Below are 10,363 nucleotides of genomic sequence, written 5' to 3'. Positions count from 1 at the left end.
TATAATTTATAAATATATTATAAAATATGTATACAATAAATTACAAAATTTTATATATATATATATATATATATATATAATTTATATATATATTAAAAAAAAAATATATATATATATATATATATGTCCCCTCTCACCCTCCGCGGGTGGTCTCCCACTCCAAGCTCGGGTCCTCTACCAGAGGACCATATATATATATATAAAACAACCGGGTGAGTTCAGCTAATTTGGAGAGGTTCTCTTAATTGCTTCTGATCTGCCACAGGAGTCCATTCGTTAGACTTCCCTGGACAATTGACTTAACATGCACTGAGCTACGGAAGACACGTTGACTAGCCTGCTGGGAGTCTCTGATTGATAAAGCACGAAAACAGGGGGGTGGGAAGGGGGATAATGAATGACGACGTTTTCCCTCCGGGACAGACGTCGGTTAAGGCCGGGGTAAAAGCTGCAATTAGGAAGCGACTCGGGACCTTTAGGCCGTCCTGAAGCCTCATCCATCACACTCTGATAAAAGGGTTGAGCGGAAGGCTAATGCCTAACTAAAAGAACGCTGTCATACGAATTAAGAAATGTTTCCTCTTTCCTTTTGGAGGAACGATCATGTCTTACGGGAAAACAGAGTGAGCTTCGTGTTGTTTTTTTGGCGCCATGGCTGCTCTCGAGAGCAGCTTACATCAATGAGCGTGCGTGTTTGCTGTTCCTGCTGCTAAACATTGCAGCAGAAGGAATGGGGTTCATAAAAAATCAGAGGGCACTAAAAGACGCTGTAGACACGGGCCTGGAAAAATATTACTGCCTGACATTTGAAAGCTTTATGACAAAGTAAAACACGAAAGGTCAGCAGGGGCGCTCCAGCAAACAGCTGAATGACGGCTAACATTTTAATGACATTTCGCTCACCGTCATATTCGTTGTCTATTGACTTGAATTAACAGAAAATGTTTCACCGACAGGAAAACAGAAGTGAAACAAGGCCGTTACTGTTATTTTGCAATAGCAAAGCAGGTGGTCAAATAATTACTAAATTGTCTACCCAAGCATTAAGGGACTTCAACTGCAAAAAGGAGTAAGAACTTCATATTTTTCGTTGACCCCGATGAGAAGCAGACCACCTGTGCATTGCACGGCACACCCTCGCAGGCTTGAAAGGGCCGCATGAATCATTAATCATTTGCCATGAATCATTAAAAGCATCAAATGCTGAGGAGATACACATGTCCTCCTCGTTCTTGCAGTTAATGAGCTTCACATGTGCCATAGAAGATGCCAGATTTTCAAAAGCATCTCTGGCACAGAGATGTTGGGATTTTGCAACTAGATTGTGTTCATAACGGCACGCCAGCTCAGACTTGACTCTGCGGGCGCCGAAGGGGCTGCAGGGTGGTGCAAAGCAAACAGCCGCCTCTCCGATACTCAACGGCCATCCGACTCACAAAGTCAACAAACCACCCAAGGGCCGACTTGACTGGACACGGTCAGCACATTTCCAGCTGGCTGCCACGCCGGTTTTTGGCATCTTCACTAAATAGAAGAGCAAAGGCATTCCTGTATTATCCAATTCTAAACAGTATGATCCTGGAAAAGAGTTGTTTTTTGTTTTCAAGGTCTGTCATTAACAGTTTGTCTGCCAGGGAAGCCGTCAGGATCCAAATGCCTGAAGCCAAGTTGGCATTGTTCACTTCCTGGGCAAAAGCACACGCGGGCTCTATTTATAACCTCCTACTTGGCTCAGTTGGTTTTAAATGAAGAATAAGACTGGAGAAGGCAATACACACTTGTTGTTACATTTAAAAAAATCTCACGGGGCCTACTTAAACTGAAATGTCACCAAATAAAATGTCATAGGAGTTAAAATACTGGAATTAATCTGACCTTGTATCATTTTATTCCCATTTTTCTTAACTCAGTGTGAATTCTTTCTTTTGAGTGAATGACAAAAGACTACACACGTTTATGGTACCTTCTTCTGCCATCTAGCGGAAGTACATTTAACTGTTATGCCTGTATACTATATCAATGACAAAGCTACTACAGACAATAAAAGCTGGCATGGGAAATTATCAATTTTCACTTAGTCTGTCGGAAAAACCGTATTTATTCATTACAAATGTATCTGTTCATGATTGATTTATGCCAGCGACGTATAGTGAAAGGCAGAACAATTATACGCTATTCCACTAGAGGGCAGAAGGTAACTGTTGCAATTCGTGCAACAAAATGAAATCTTACTACAAGTATTTTAGCCAGGATTCAAACCTAGAATATCAGAAGTGTAAATTGGACGTACTATTCCGCATAATGGAGTTTTATTTATTAAAACAGCGCCTGAGCGTTCGATTAAAAGGTCCGCGGTTCCTTTAAGAGCGAAGTGCCTACGTCATATATTTACTTCCTGGTTAGCACTCGCCCATTCTCCCTTAATCAAAACAAAGCACCACGGAAGCGCTTTCCTTCACCAAAACAAATCAACGTCAAATAAAATGACACGTTCATGTAATACGTAATGGCAGAACGTAAGAGAAAACTGCCATCACGCAAAGGCGATAGAAAAGCAAATCATGAAAGCGAACTAGTTGCTGAGCGTAAACAGCAAAAACTAAATGAGACGGTGCACAGTGTTTATTTCAGTAATGATCGAACTACTGACCTGCGAAGGAGACTGGGAGAAGATTTTTTCACACAACCTTGCGTCGCTTTGGCTAAAGCTTTCCTCGGCAAGGTAATCGATGTCACATGGGTGGCTGGAAAAAATAGTTTGAGCAAAATCGAAACCCAATTGTTTACAAAACATGAGCCATTTTTTAAATAAAACATCTAACCGTCAGTTGTGGACTAAATATTATTTATTAAAATAGATTATGTTACATACTTTCGTGTGTGCTGCAGGTTCTGGTGCGCCGGCGCGAGGACGGTACGGAATTGAGAGGCCGCGTGGTGGAGACAGAGGCGTACCTGGGGGGCGAGGACAAGGCGTCGCACTCTGCGGGGGGCAAGCGCACAGAGAGAAACACGGCCATGTTCATGAAGCCCGGCACCATTTATGTGTACCCCATCTACGGCATCTACCTCTGCATGAACGTGTCCAGTCAAGGTCATCGCAAGCTTAAATTTATGTGCAGTGATCTTCTGAAATTCTAGGGGGCTTGGCACAGAAAATCTATGAGCAATTAAAAGTGTCATTTTCTACGGGGGCCACAGCAAAAAATATTTTCGGAATGAAGATGCTTCAATGCCATCAAATTGCGTAACATACGACCTCATGTCACACAGGTGACGGCGCCGCTGTGCTGCTGCGCTCGCTGGAGCCACTGCAGGGCCACGCTGTCATGAGGCAGCTGAGGGCCGCCAGGCGCAAAGACGGAGCTCGGCCTCTCAAGGACAAGGAGCTGTGCAACGGCCCCTCCAAGCTGTGCCAGGCACTGGACGTCCCGCGCTCATTCGACCGCCGGGATCTGGCGTCCGACCCCGAGGTGTGGCTGGAGGACGCAGATCCCGCTGCAGGAGACGCCCACCACAAGGTCATGGTGGAGTCACCGCGTATCGGCATCGAGTCCCACGGGGAGTGGGCCAAGAAGCCTCTGCGGTTTTACCTCAAGGGGAACGCTTGTGTTAGCGTGGTGGACAAAGTGGCTGAAAGACGAGAGAATGTGTCTGACCTTCAAACCCTGTAACCATACATAAATGGGCAAAAGTATTGAGACGCAAATTGAATCCATTCAACTCACTGTCACAAGCTCATAGAACTCAGTGAAGCACTGCTTACCTTCCACGATGGCAGAAGGGTCGCCCTTGTGGCGATGCGGAAGTTTCTGCATGATCGTGACACCGACCTTCGCTTGAAAGCAGCTCTGCATCTTCATCCGGCTGAGCTTTAAAGTAATGGAAGGAGAAATTCAGTACGACGTCCGTTAGAATGTAAATAAGTCCGAAGGAATCGTTTACACGTGGCCCACAGATCTTGTGTTTCCAAATTGTGTTCCAAAACTTTAATCCATCTTAATATAAGACATTTTGGACAATTATCACCTCTCAAAAGTCAAATAGATTGAAAGTGAAATCTGGGGTTACAACTACATTTTTTCTAAGTGACTTTTTGCTGTTGTACACACCAAAAACAAGATTTAAATCAACCCTTGAGCTCTGGTCGTCTTTTTTTTTTTTTTTTTTTTTTCATGGGGAGGAGGGATGCTTGGGTTTTCATTGAATCCACAGATGTTTGGAACGCCCTCGCCTCCCCTTCAAAGCGCAAAAACAGCCCGTCTGAAGTCCTCAGTCGTCTTCCCACCTCCGGGATCCCGAAGGTGAACGTCTGCAAAGCTCATTACTCAGCGTGTGCCCCCTCCGCAGTCCAAACACATGTCACCATCATTCCGCTTTATCTTGAGGCCTCTCTACCACCATGTAAAAAATTATTCATTACTCAAAAGTGGCTCATCAAAAATAAACGGTCCCCTTTTCGTAAATCAACCTTCTTTCTGTCTTTAAATGCCAGTTCCCAGCCGCGTGGCGCGACTGACGGCGTCCGACCGGCGCTGCTGCTACGACTTGAACGACTCCAACCGCTTCTCTACTCTGCGGGACACTGGAAAATGGAAATGATGGGATCTTCGTGATTAGTCACCACCAGCACGCTACGGAACTTGTCCAAGAGCGTCTTGAGCTGAGAGCGTCGCATGTTCTCATTGTACATGATCTCCTCCAAGTGGTGGTGGCCTCGGAAGTAGTGCAGCAGCCTGCCGGGGTTTTAAGAGAACAAAGATGTTTGCGGCCCATTAAGACAAATGTTTAAAAAAAAAAAGGCATGTATTTTCAATGATAATTTACCTGGCAAACATGCGGAGATCCTCCTGGTTCTGCGCAGCGGGGATGTTGAGGATGTACTGTCTGTCGTGGTCAGACAGGCTGGCCAGCAGGGTCTCGGTCAGCAAGATCCTTTTGTTGAGGGGAGAGTCGTCGCCGCCAGGGGCCAACTCGGCACTGGAGTTGTCCATGCTGGGGCTGGTCAGGGTCATGTCGTCGCTGCTAGCTGCGTGCGACATGTGGGCCACATTTATTTGTGACATCACACCCACGAACGGAGAGAGCGGTCATACTTGGGGATCCAAAGCTGAGGGCGCTCGGGGTGCCGAGACTTCGGCCGCCGCCGATCCGCGCGGCCGGTGGCAAGTCGTCGTCCCTGTAAGTAAGCTCGTCTTCGGCGGGCGGCACCATGAGGCAGACAAACGTGTGCAGCTGGATGAGCAGGCGGCGTTGCAGCATCCACACCACCATCCGGATCAGCAGAGCCTGCTCAGGACACACACACGTTTTTTTGCTAATATTTCAATGGGTTTTGTCTTTATTTTTTCAAGTGTTATTAAATTATTTTTCTAATTTTGCCACTATTAAATAAGGTGAAGTGATAAGCAATGCTTAATACCCACCGTCAGAGGGCGCCATTGATTCCAACTCAACGCTTTAAAATTGACATGTAAGGTGTTTCCTCATTACAGAGTAAGATGTTTAAAATGTAAAATATCTGTTATGCGGTCACACCTCTTGCGCGGGAGCTTCCAGGGGGTTCCTGAACTCGGCCAGAGAGACAGGCAGGGAAAACTTGGCCAACATGGAAGGAAGGTCGTGACCGGGAAACTGCTGCGCAAACTGTTCGGCCTGAGGCGAGAATCTGTCCAGAGAGTGAAGAGAGATTGAGTGAGGGCGGTCACACTTTATTGGAGCCCTCTGACACTGGATGGTAGACAGGAGGCACTCACAGGTAGATGTTGGCGTGAGGGGACAGCATGTAGACGTTGTTCTCACACAGAGGGTAGATGATGATGGCCTTGCCCCAATAAACCAGGTGGGCTGCAATCTGGAAGATCTGACAGCAATGCAACATGCTAGGATTGTAACTCTACAGCATGAAGGTGCGCAAACTGCAGCCTCACCTGAAGCAGAGCCAGGTCAGTGTCCTGAGCCAGCTGCTGCAGGTTCTTCACCGCGGAGCACGTCTTGATGAGGCGCATCATGGCAGGCGAGCAGTCGACTGGAAGTTGGGCCAAGAGCTCCTTCTCGCTTTCCAGCAACAGCAGTGCGTGATAGGGCCTGGATGACACAACACCATGCGATAATTAAGACCTTCAGTCTGGGAAAATCCACATTCTTGGGCTGGGCAAACAGTCAATGTAATTAAAAAACAAACAAAAAAAAAAGGGGCATGATTGAAGACTACCAGCAGGGGGCAGTAGAGGGCAGTCAAAACATCTTGTCCTCAGATGACTCCACTTTTTATCAGTGTAGTGCACATACATAACCCAAAGAGGCCACTCACAAGCATGAAATGGAACATTAGAAAAAAATAATATATAAAGGGTTCATAATCTTAAAGGGGGATTTTTTATATAATATTATTTCTGCTCTTCATACATCACATCTTTGTTGTGTTTTCAATTTTCCAATCAGTATCGTGAATGAACCGTAATCATGTTGGTGACAAGAACTGTTCAGATGGTATCATGTCTTCTTAACGTTCAACACGCACGCACCTGATGGCCTTCAGGCTGCGCTCTAACACCTCAGGCGGGATGTAGTTGCCTCCGATGCGGTGGATCTTGTGCGGGAGGCAGAAGCTCACCTCCAGCCAATTGTTGATGTGCAGCCGCACCACACCGGTCGTACACAGACTGAAATAAAACACAGGTGGTGAAAATAACCGAAGCACTAAATGACAGCTCGGCCACAAACAGACCTGTCATACGCTTCCTTCAGGTCCTTGGCCAGCTTACACTTGGGCAGAATTTGTCTGAACGGTGACTGTGGACACACTAAAACAAAAAGACCATAAGTGTCACACTGACTGTTTTTTTTTTTTTTTTTCGGGGGACAAGGTCAGCCAGTCTCACTTTCGCTGCCGGTGGTGATCTCGTCCTGCACAGCCAGCATGAGCTTAGCCTCCCTGGTGAGGTAGTGGCAGCGCCGCTCCTCGTGCTGCAGCGCGATGGCGATCCGGCGAGACAAGTTCTGCATGCAGCTGATGACCGAGGGGTCGGCGTTGGCCTAGCAAAACACCAAACAGTTACACCGCAACGCACACTTTGTAATGTAAATATTATTGTGTCATAATTGTGTATTTTATTTGGAACATTTGTAATTATTTTTTTGTTCAATATTTTTATCCTTCTGATATCTATGCATTTTATTCGGAACATTTGTAATTATTGTTTTGTTCAATATTTTTATCCTTCTAATATTTGTGCATTTGTAGTCTGGTATTGATGGGGGGGGTCGCCGTTGGCCCGGCCAAACACAAAACAGTTACAACACATACTTGTAATGTATTATTATTATTATGTAATAATTGTGTATTTTATTTGGAACATTTGTAATAATTTTTTTGTTAAATATTTTTATCCTTCTGATATTTGTGCATTTGCCGTCTGGTATTTTTGTATTTTGACGATTTTTTGTATTTGTGTGTGTGTGTGGTGGAGGGGTCAAGTTAAATTAATCAATGTAAAAAAGAAAAGAAAGAAAAAAAAATACTTCTAACAGTTCACCAGCGTCAACATCTCAGTTGCCGGGCGGATCTCACCACCCAAACCATGACTCAGCCATTCAGACAGCTGAGTTGGCCACTCACCGTGACTCAGCAAATGCAGGAACAAGTGGCCCCTTGTCAAGCAACACGATTAAACATGCAAATGTGTCATCCCCCGCACCCCAAGCCCCCTCTGCCATCAAAGATAGCAAAAACTGTGACGTTATCACTTGTAAGCACGGCCCACCCTCACCCCTCCCTTCATTTGAGTTCCACCCATCATTACAAATGTTGATATTATTATAGCAGAAATTCAGAAATTATTTATTTCACTGAACTAAGATGAGCTGTTTTGAGAGATATCGCTATTAAAAATATTCCACAGATTGTGCAGGTGTACCTAATGAAGTGTCTGATGAGTTTTTCCCCCCTACCCTCAGAGCAAACACGACGTTGAATAGGATCATGGTGGGCATCTCCCTCTTGGGGGAAGGATCTGTTTTAGGTACCTGCAATTGGGGGAAAAAAACAAAAAAAAAACATTTTGATGGGTTCCAGTTGGGGAAAAGTGTCCATGATCGAGCCCCAAATAACCTGAATGATGGGTGGATGCTGCAGTAGAGTCGGGTGGCCCACAAAGCGAACATTGTCGATCTTCAGCTCAAACTTCTTGCCGCACATGTCCGACTTGGTGGCCAGGATGGTTGCAAGGATGCTGTCGGAAAACCTGAAAGACGGAAAAGCCAGGTTTATCCCAGGCAGTTTAAAAAAAAAAAAAAGAAGAGCGATTTCCAAGCTGAGAAATTTTTGGATCAGTTTTGATCACACCTTCTGTGATATGGTCGTCATAGAAATGAGAATTTCACGCGCGTGTTTGTGTGTGGAAGAACATTCAGCAGCAGTATTCATGCGGCAGGGAATTCATGCTGCAATGAAAGGTTTTGGAGGAGAAAAAAAGGCACTACACACTTACCCCAACGATTGGCATAAAGAAAAAATTTGCAGCCAATTTCATCGAGTGCAACATGCTGCAGGGTGACTGATTTCAATTTCATCAGTTTCAAATAAAACATTCAGCAATACAGAGAACAGAATGAATGCACTCTTCCTCCAAGGGAATGTACACACAAACAGAAGAAGGTTATTCAAAACAAATGAATCAGTCGTACTAAATCCCTAAATCCAAGAAAAAGGCAGCGCGAGTGATGGAAGCAAAGGAAAAGGTGCGTCGGGAGAATTCCAGAGCCTTACCCGGCTACCAACTGCTCGTCACTTAATGAAGATGGCTCGCTGAAATGGGAATGCGTCCATAAAGAAAACAAACAAAACAAGCAAACAAAAAAATGGGAAGATGCAACACGCACGCCGACATTGACAGGCTGCAAGGAAAATTCGTGACATGGAAGGACTCTGACATTCTTTTTCTTGATGCAATTACTCCGATTGGACCAAATCAATTTGAACCCAGTGCGTGCTGTCAGTGAGTCACGTGAATACTATGAACATTATGAGGAAAAAAGTACCTTGAATCTCCATCCTGATCTTCTGCTTCTCTCGTTGTATTCAATGCGTAGCGATTCCGCTGTTTCGCTTATGGGGGACAAAATCCAGCGTGAGTGTTAAAGCTATACTTTGACATATTGTAAACGACTCACGATGCCTCCGCGACATTGAGCTTTCAGGTGAAATTTCAGAATGAACTTAATGAAGGGCCAAATTCACAAAATAGTGCTGTGCTGTGATGCTAACGTTCACCTGTGTGGGATGACGCGCACTCGGCGCTTCGTTGAAAAGGGTAGCGGAAAAGCAGCTTGTTCCCGCGGCTGCCAGAGCTCACCAGGATGACGCTGATGGGGTTGGTCTTGTGTCCACATCGGGGGCCTCTGTACAAGCTTATTTTTGGCCACACGGCTGCCAATTTTTGTTGGTCATCCGAGGACCCTCCGCCGCCGGATGGGTTGAGCATCATGTTAGCATTCTGGCTCGCTGGAATGGCTCACTGCAATAAACTTGTACTGATGACAATTTGGAGAATCCTTGTTGAGGGAGACACTGCTGCAAAATGAAATATTGACAAACTATAATCTAATGCATATGAAACACACACAATGACATTTAATATTTTTTTTAGAAATACACAATAATCTTGAGTTTCCTCAGTGCGGTCACAATTTGAGTTTAACAATGATGCGTATATGATTATAATGCAATTTAAGCTAGCTCGTATAGACTGACAATGTGCACAAGACGTTTTCAAATTACGAGAGAAATCTTGAGTGAGTTGGCTACATTAAACCGCACTGTATCCTTAGAATTTTGTTAGGCCTACTATTATGAGACTACCTAAATAAAACAAGGATAACGGGAGGGAGTAGCTACCAATTTAGCGACAGTAGGTGCAGCGAAAGCTCAGCTTCAAAGAACGGAGCTTCGGGTGGTATATGACGTCATCTTGTGACCAAGAGTATAGTAATCATAATGATTTAATTTGTTTTTTAAGGGAGAAATGGCGTTCGGACGCACACAAAAAACAAGAACCAATACTTTGACTCAACTTCCTTGACGTATGGACTGTTTTGTGCAAGCCTTAAAGTGTCCGACTGGAAACAAGGAACACACTATACTAGAACACCTTTACGCATGCGCACAAGAATTTCTAATTCAGCGGAATAAATATTTATCGAATGCATATTTTTCACTCAGACAAAACAAACCCCATACTTTTTTTACGCTGCTTTTAAATAGTCATTAAAGTGGGAAAATGTATGATTGCGTATCAATGTGCGGCAAGTCTAAAGTCGATGCAGACACGAGGACCCCCCCCCCGAAAAAAGCACATAACAC

General features: G+C 44.8%; 2 protein-coding genes across 6 annotated transcripts; one reads left to right on the top strand and one right to left on the bottom strand.

The window, feature by feature from the left end:
* Window positions 1-2,387: 2,387 nt before the first annotated feature.
* On the top strand, window positions 2,388-4,140 carry mpg (N-methylpurine DNA glycosylase). The gene is made up of 3 exons (XM_061303786.1): window positions 2,388-2,722; window positions 2,890-3,094; window positions 3,274-4,140. Exons 1-3 carry the CDS (start codon window positions 2,507-2,509, stop codon window positions 3,672-3,674), a joined length of 822 nt encoding a protein of 273 aa, XP_061159770.1. The 5' UTR covers window positions 2,388-2,506; the 3' UTR covers window positions 3,675-4,140.
* On the bottom strand, window positions 3,962-10,114 carry nprl3 (NPR3-like, GATOR1 complex subunit). Of its 5 annotated transcripts, XM_061303775.1 has the most exons (15): window positions 9,899-10,114; window positions 9,275-9,574; window positions 9,043-9,109; window positions 8,771-8,809; window positions 8,114-8,246; window positions 7,954-8,028; window positions 6,885-7,038; window positions 6,731-6,806; window positions 6,528-6,665; window positions 5,931-6,087; window positions 5,757-5,863; window positions 5,539-5,668; window positions 5,097-5,289; window positions 4,828-5,029; window positions 3,962-4,736 (listed from the first exon to the last, which is right to left on the bottom strand). In XM_061303775.1, exons 2-15 carry the CDS (start codon window positions 9,486-9,488, stop codon window positions 4,571-4,573), a joined length of 1,851 nt encoding a protein of 616 aa, XP_061159759.1. In that variant the 5' UTR covers window positions 9,489-9,574; window positions 9,899-10,114; the 3' UTR covers window positions 3,962-4,570. The 5 variants fall into 5 exon arrangements, with proteins under 5 accessions (XP_061159759.1, XP_061159760.1, XP_061159761.1 ...); XM_061303776.1 differs by lacking the exon at window positions 8,771-8,809; XM_061303777.1 differs by lacking the exon at window positions 9,899-10,114 and having other exon boundaries at window positions 9,357-9,535.
* Window positions 10,115-10,363: the final 249 nt, after the last annotated feature.

The sequence above is a fragment of the Syngnathus typhle genome, linkage group LG17 (genome assembly GCF_033458585.1).
Source record: "Syngnathus typhle isolate RoL2023-S1 ecotype Sweden linkage group LG17, RoL_Styp_1.0, whole genome shotgun sequence".
Classification (NCBI taxonomy): Eukaryota; Metazoa; Chordata; class Actinopteri; order Syngnathiformes; family Syngnathidae; genus Syngnathus; species Syngnathus typhle.
The sequence above is the reverse complement of the archived record's forward strand: the minus strand, read 5'-3'. Positions and strand labels throughout refer to the sequence as shown.

Excerpts from the sequence above, each read along its gene's own strand:
- mpg (XM_061303786.1), top strand. The coding sequence starts at position 2,507 with ATGGCAGAACGTAAGAGAAAACTGCCATCACGCAAAGGCGATAGAAAA. Across the intron at positions 2,723-2,889 it reads CTAAAGCTTTCCTCGGCAAG|GTTCTGGTGCGCCGGCGCGA; the intron begins GTAATCGATGTC and ends TGTGTGCTGCAG. Across the intron at positions 3,095-3,273 it reads CATGAACGTGTCCAGTCAAG|GTGACGGCGCCGCTGTGCTG; the intron begins GTCATCGCAAGC and ends CATGTCACACAG.
- nprl3 (XM_061303775.1), bottom strand. The coding sequence starts at position 9,488 with ATGATGCTCAACCCATCCGGCGGCGGAGGGTCCTCGGATGACCAACAA. Across the intron at positions 9,110-9,274 it reads GTGCGCGTCATCCCACACAG|CGAAACAGCGGAATCGCTAC; the intron begins GTGAACGTTAGC and ends GTCCCCCATAAG. Across the intron at positions 8,810-9,042 it reads GATCAGGATGGAGATTCAAG|CGAGCCATCTTCATTAAGTG; the intron begins GTACTTTTTTCC and ends TTCCCATTTCAG.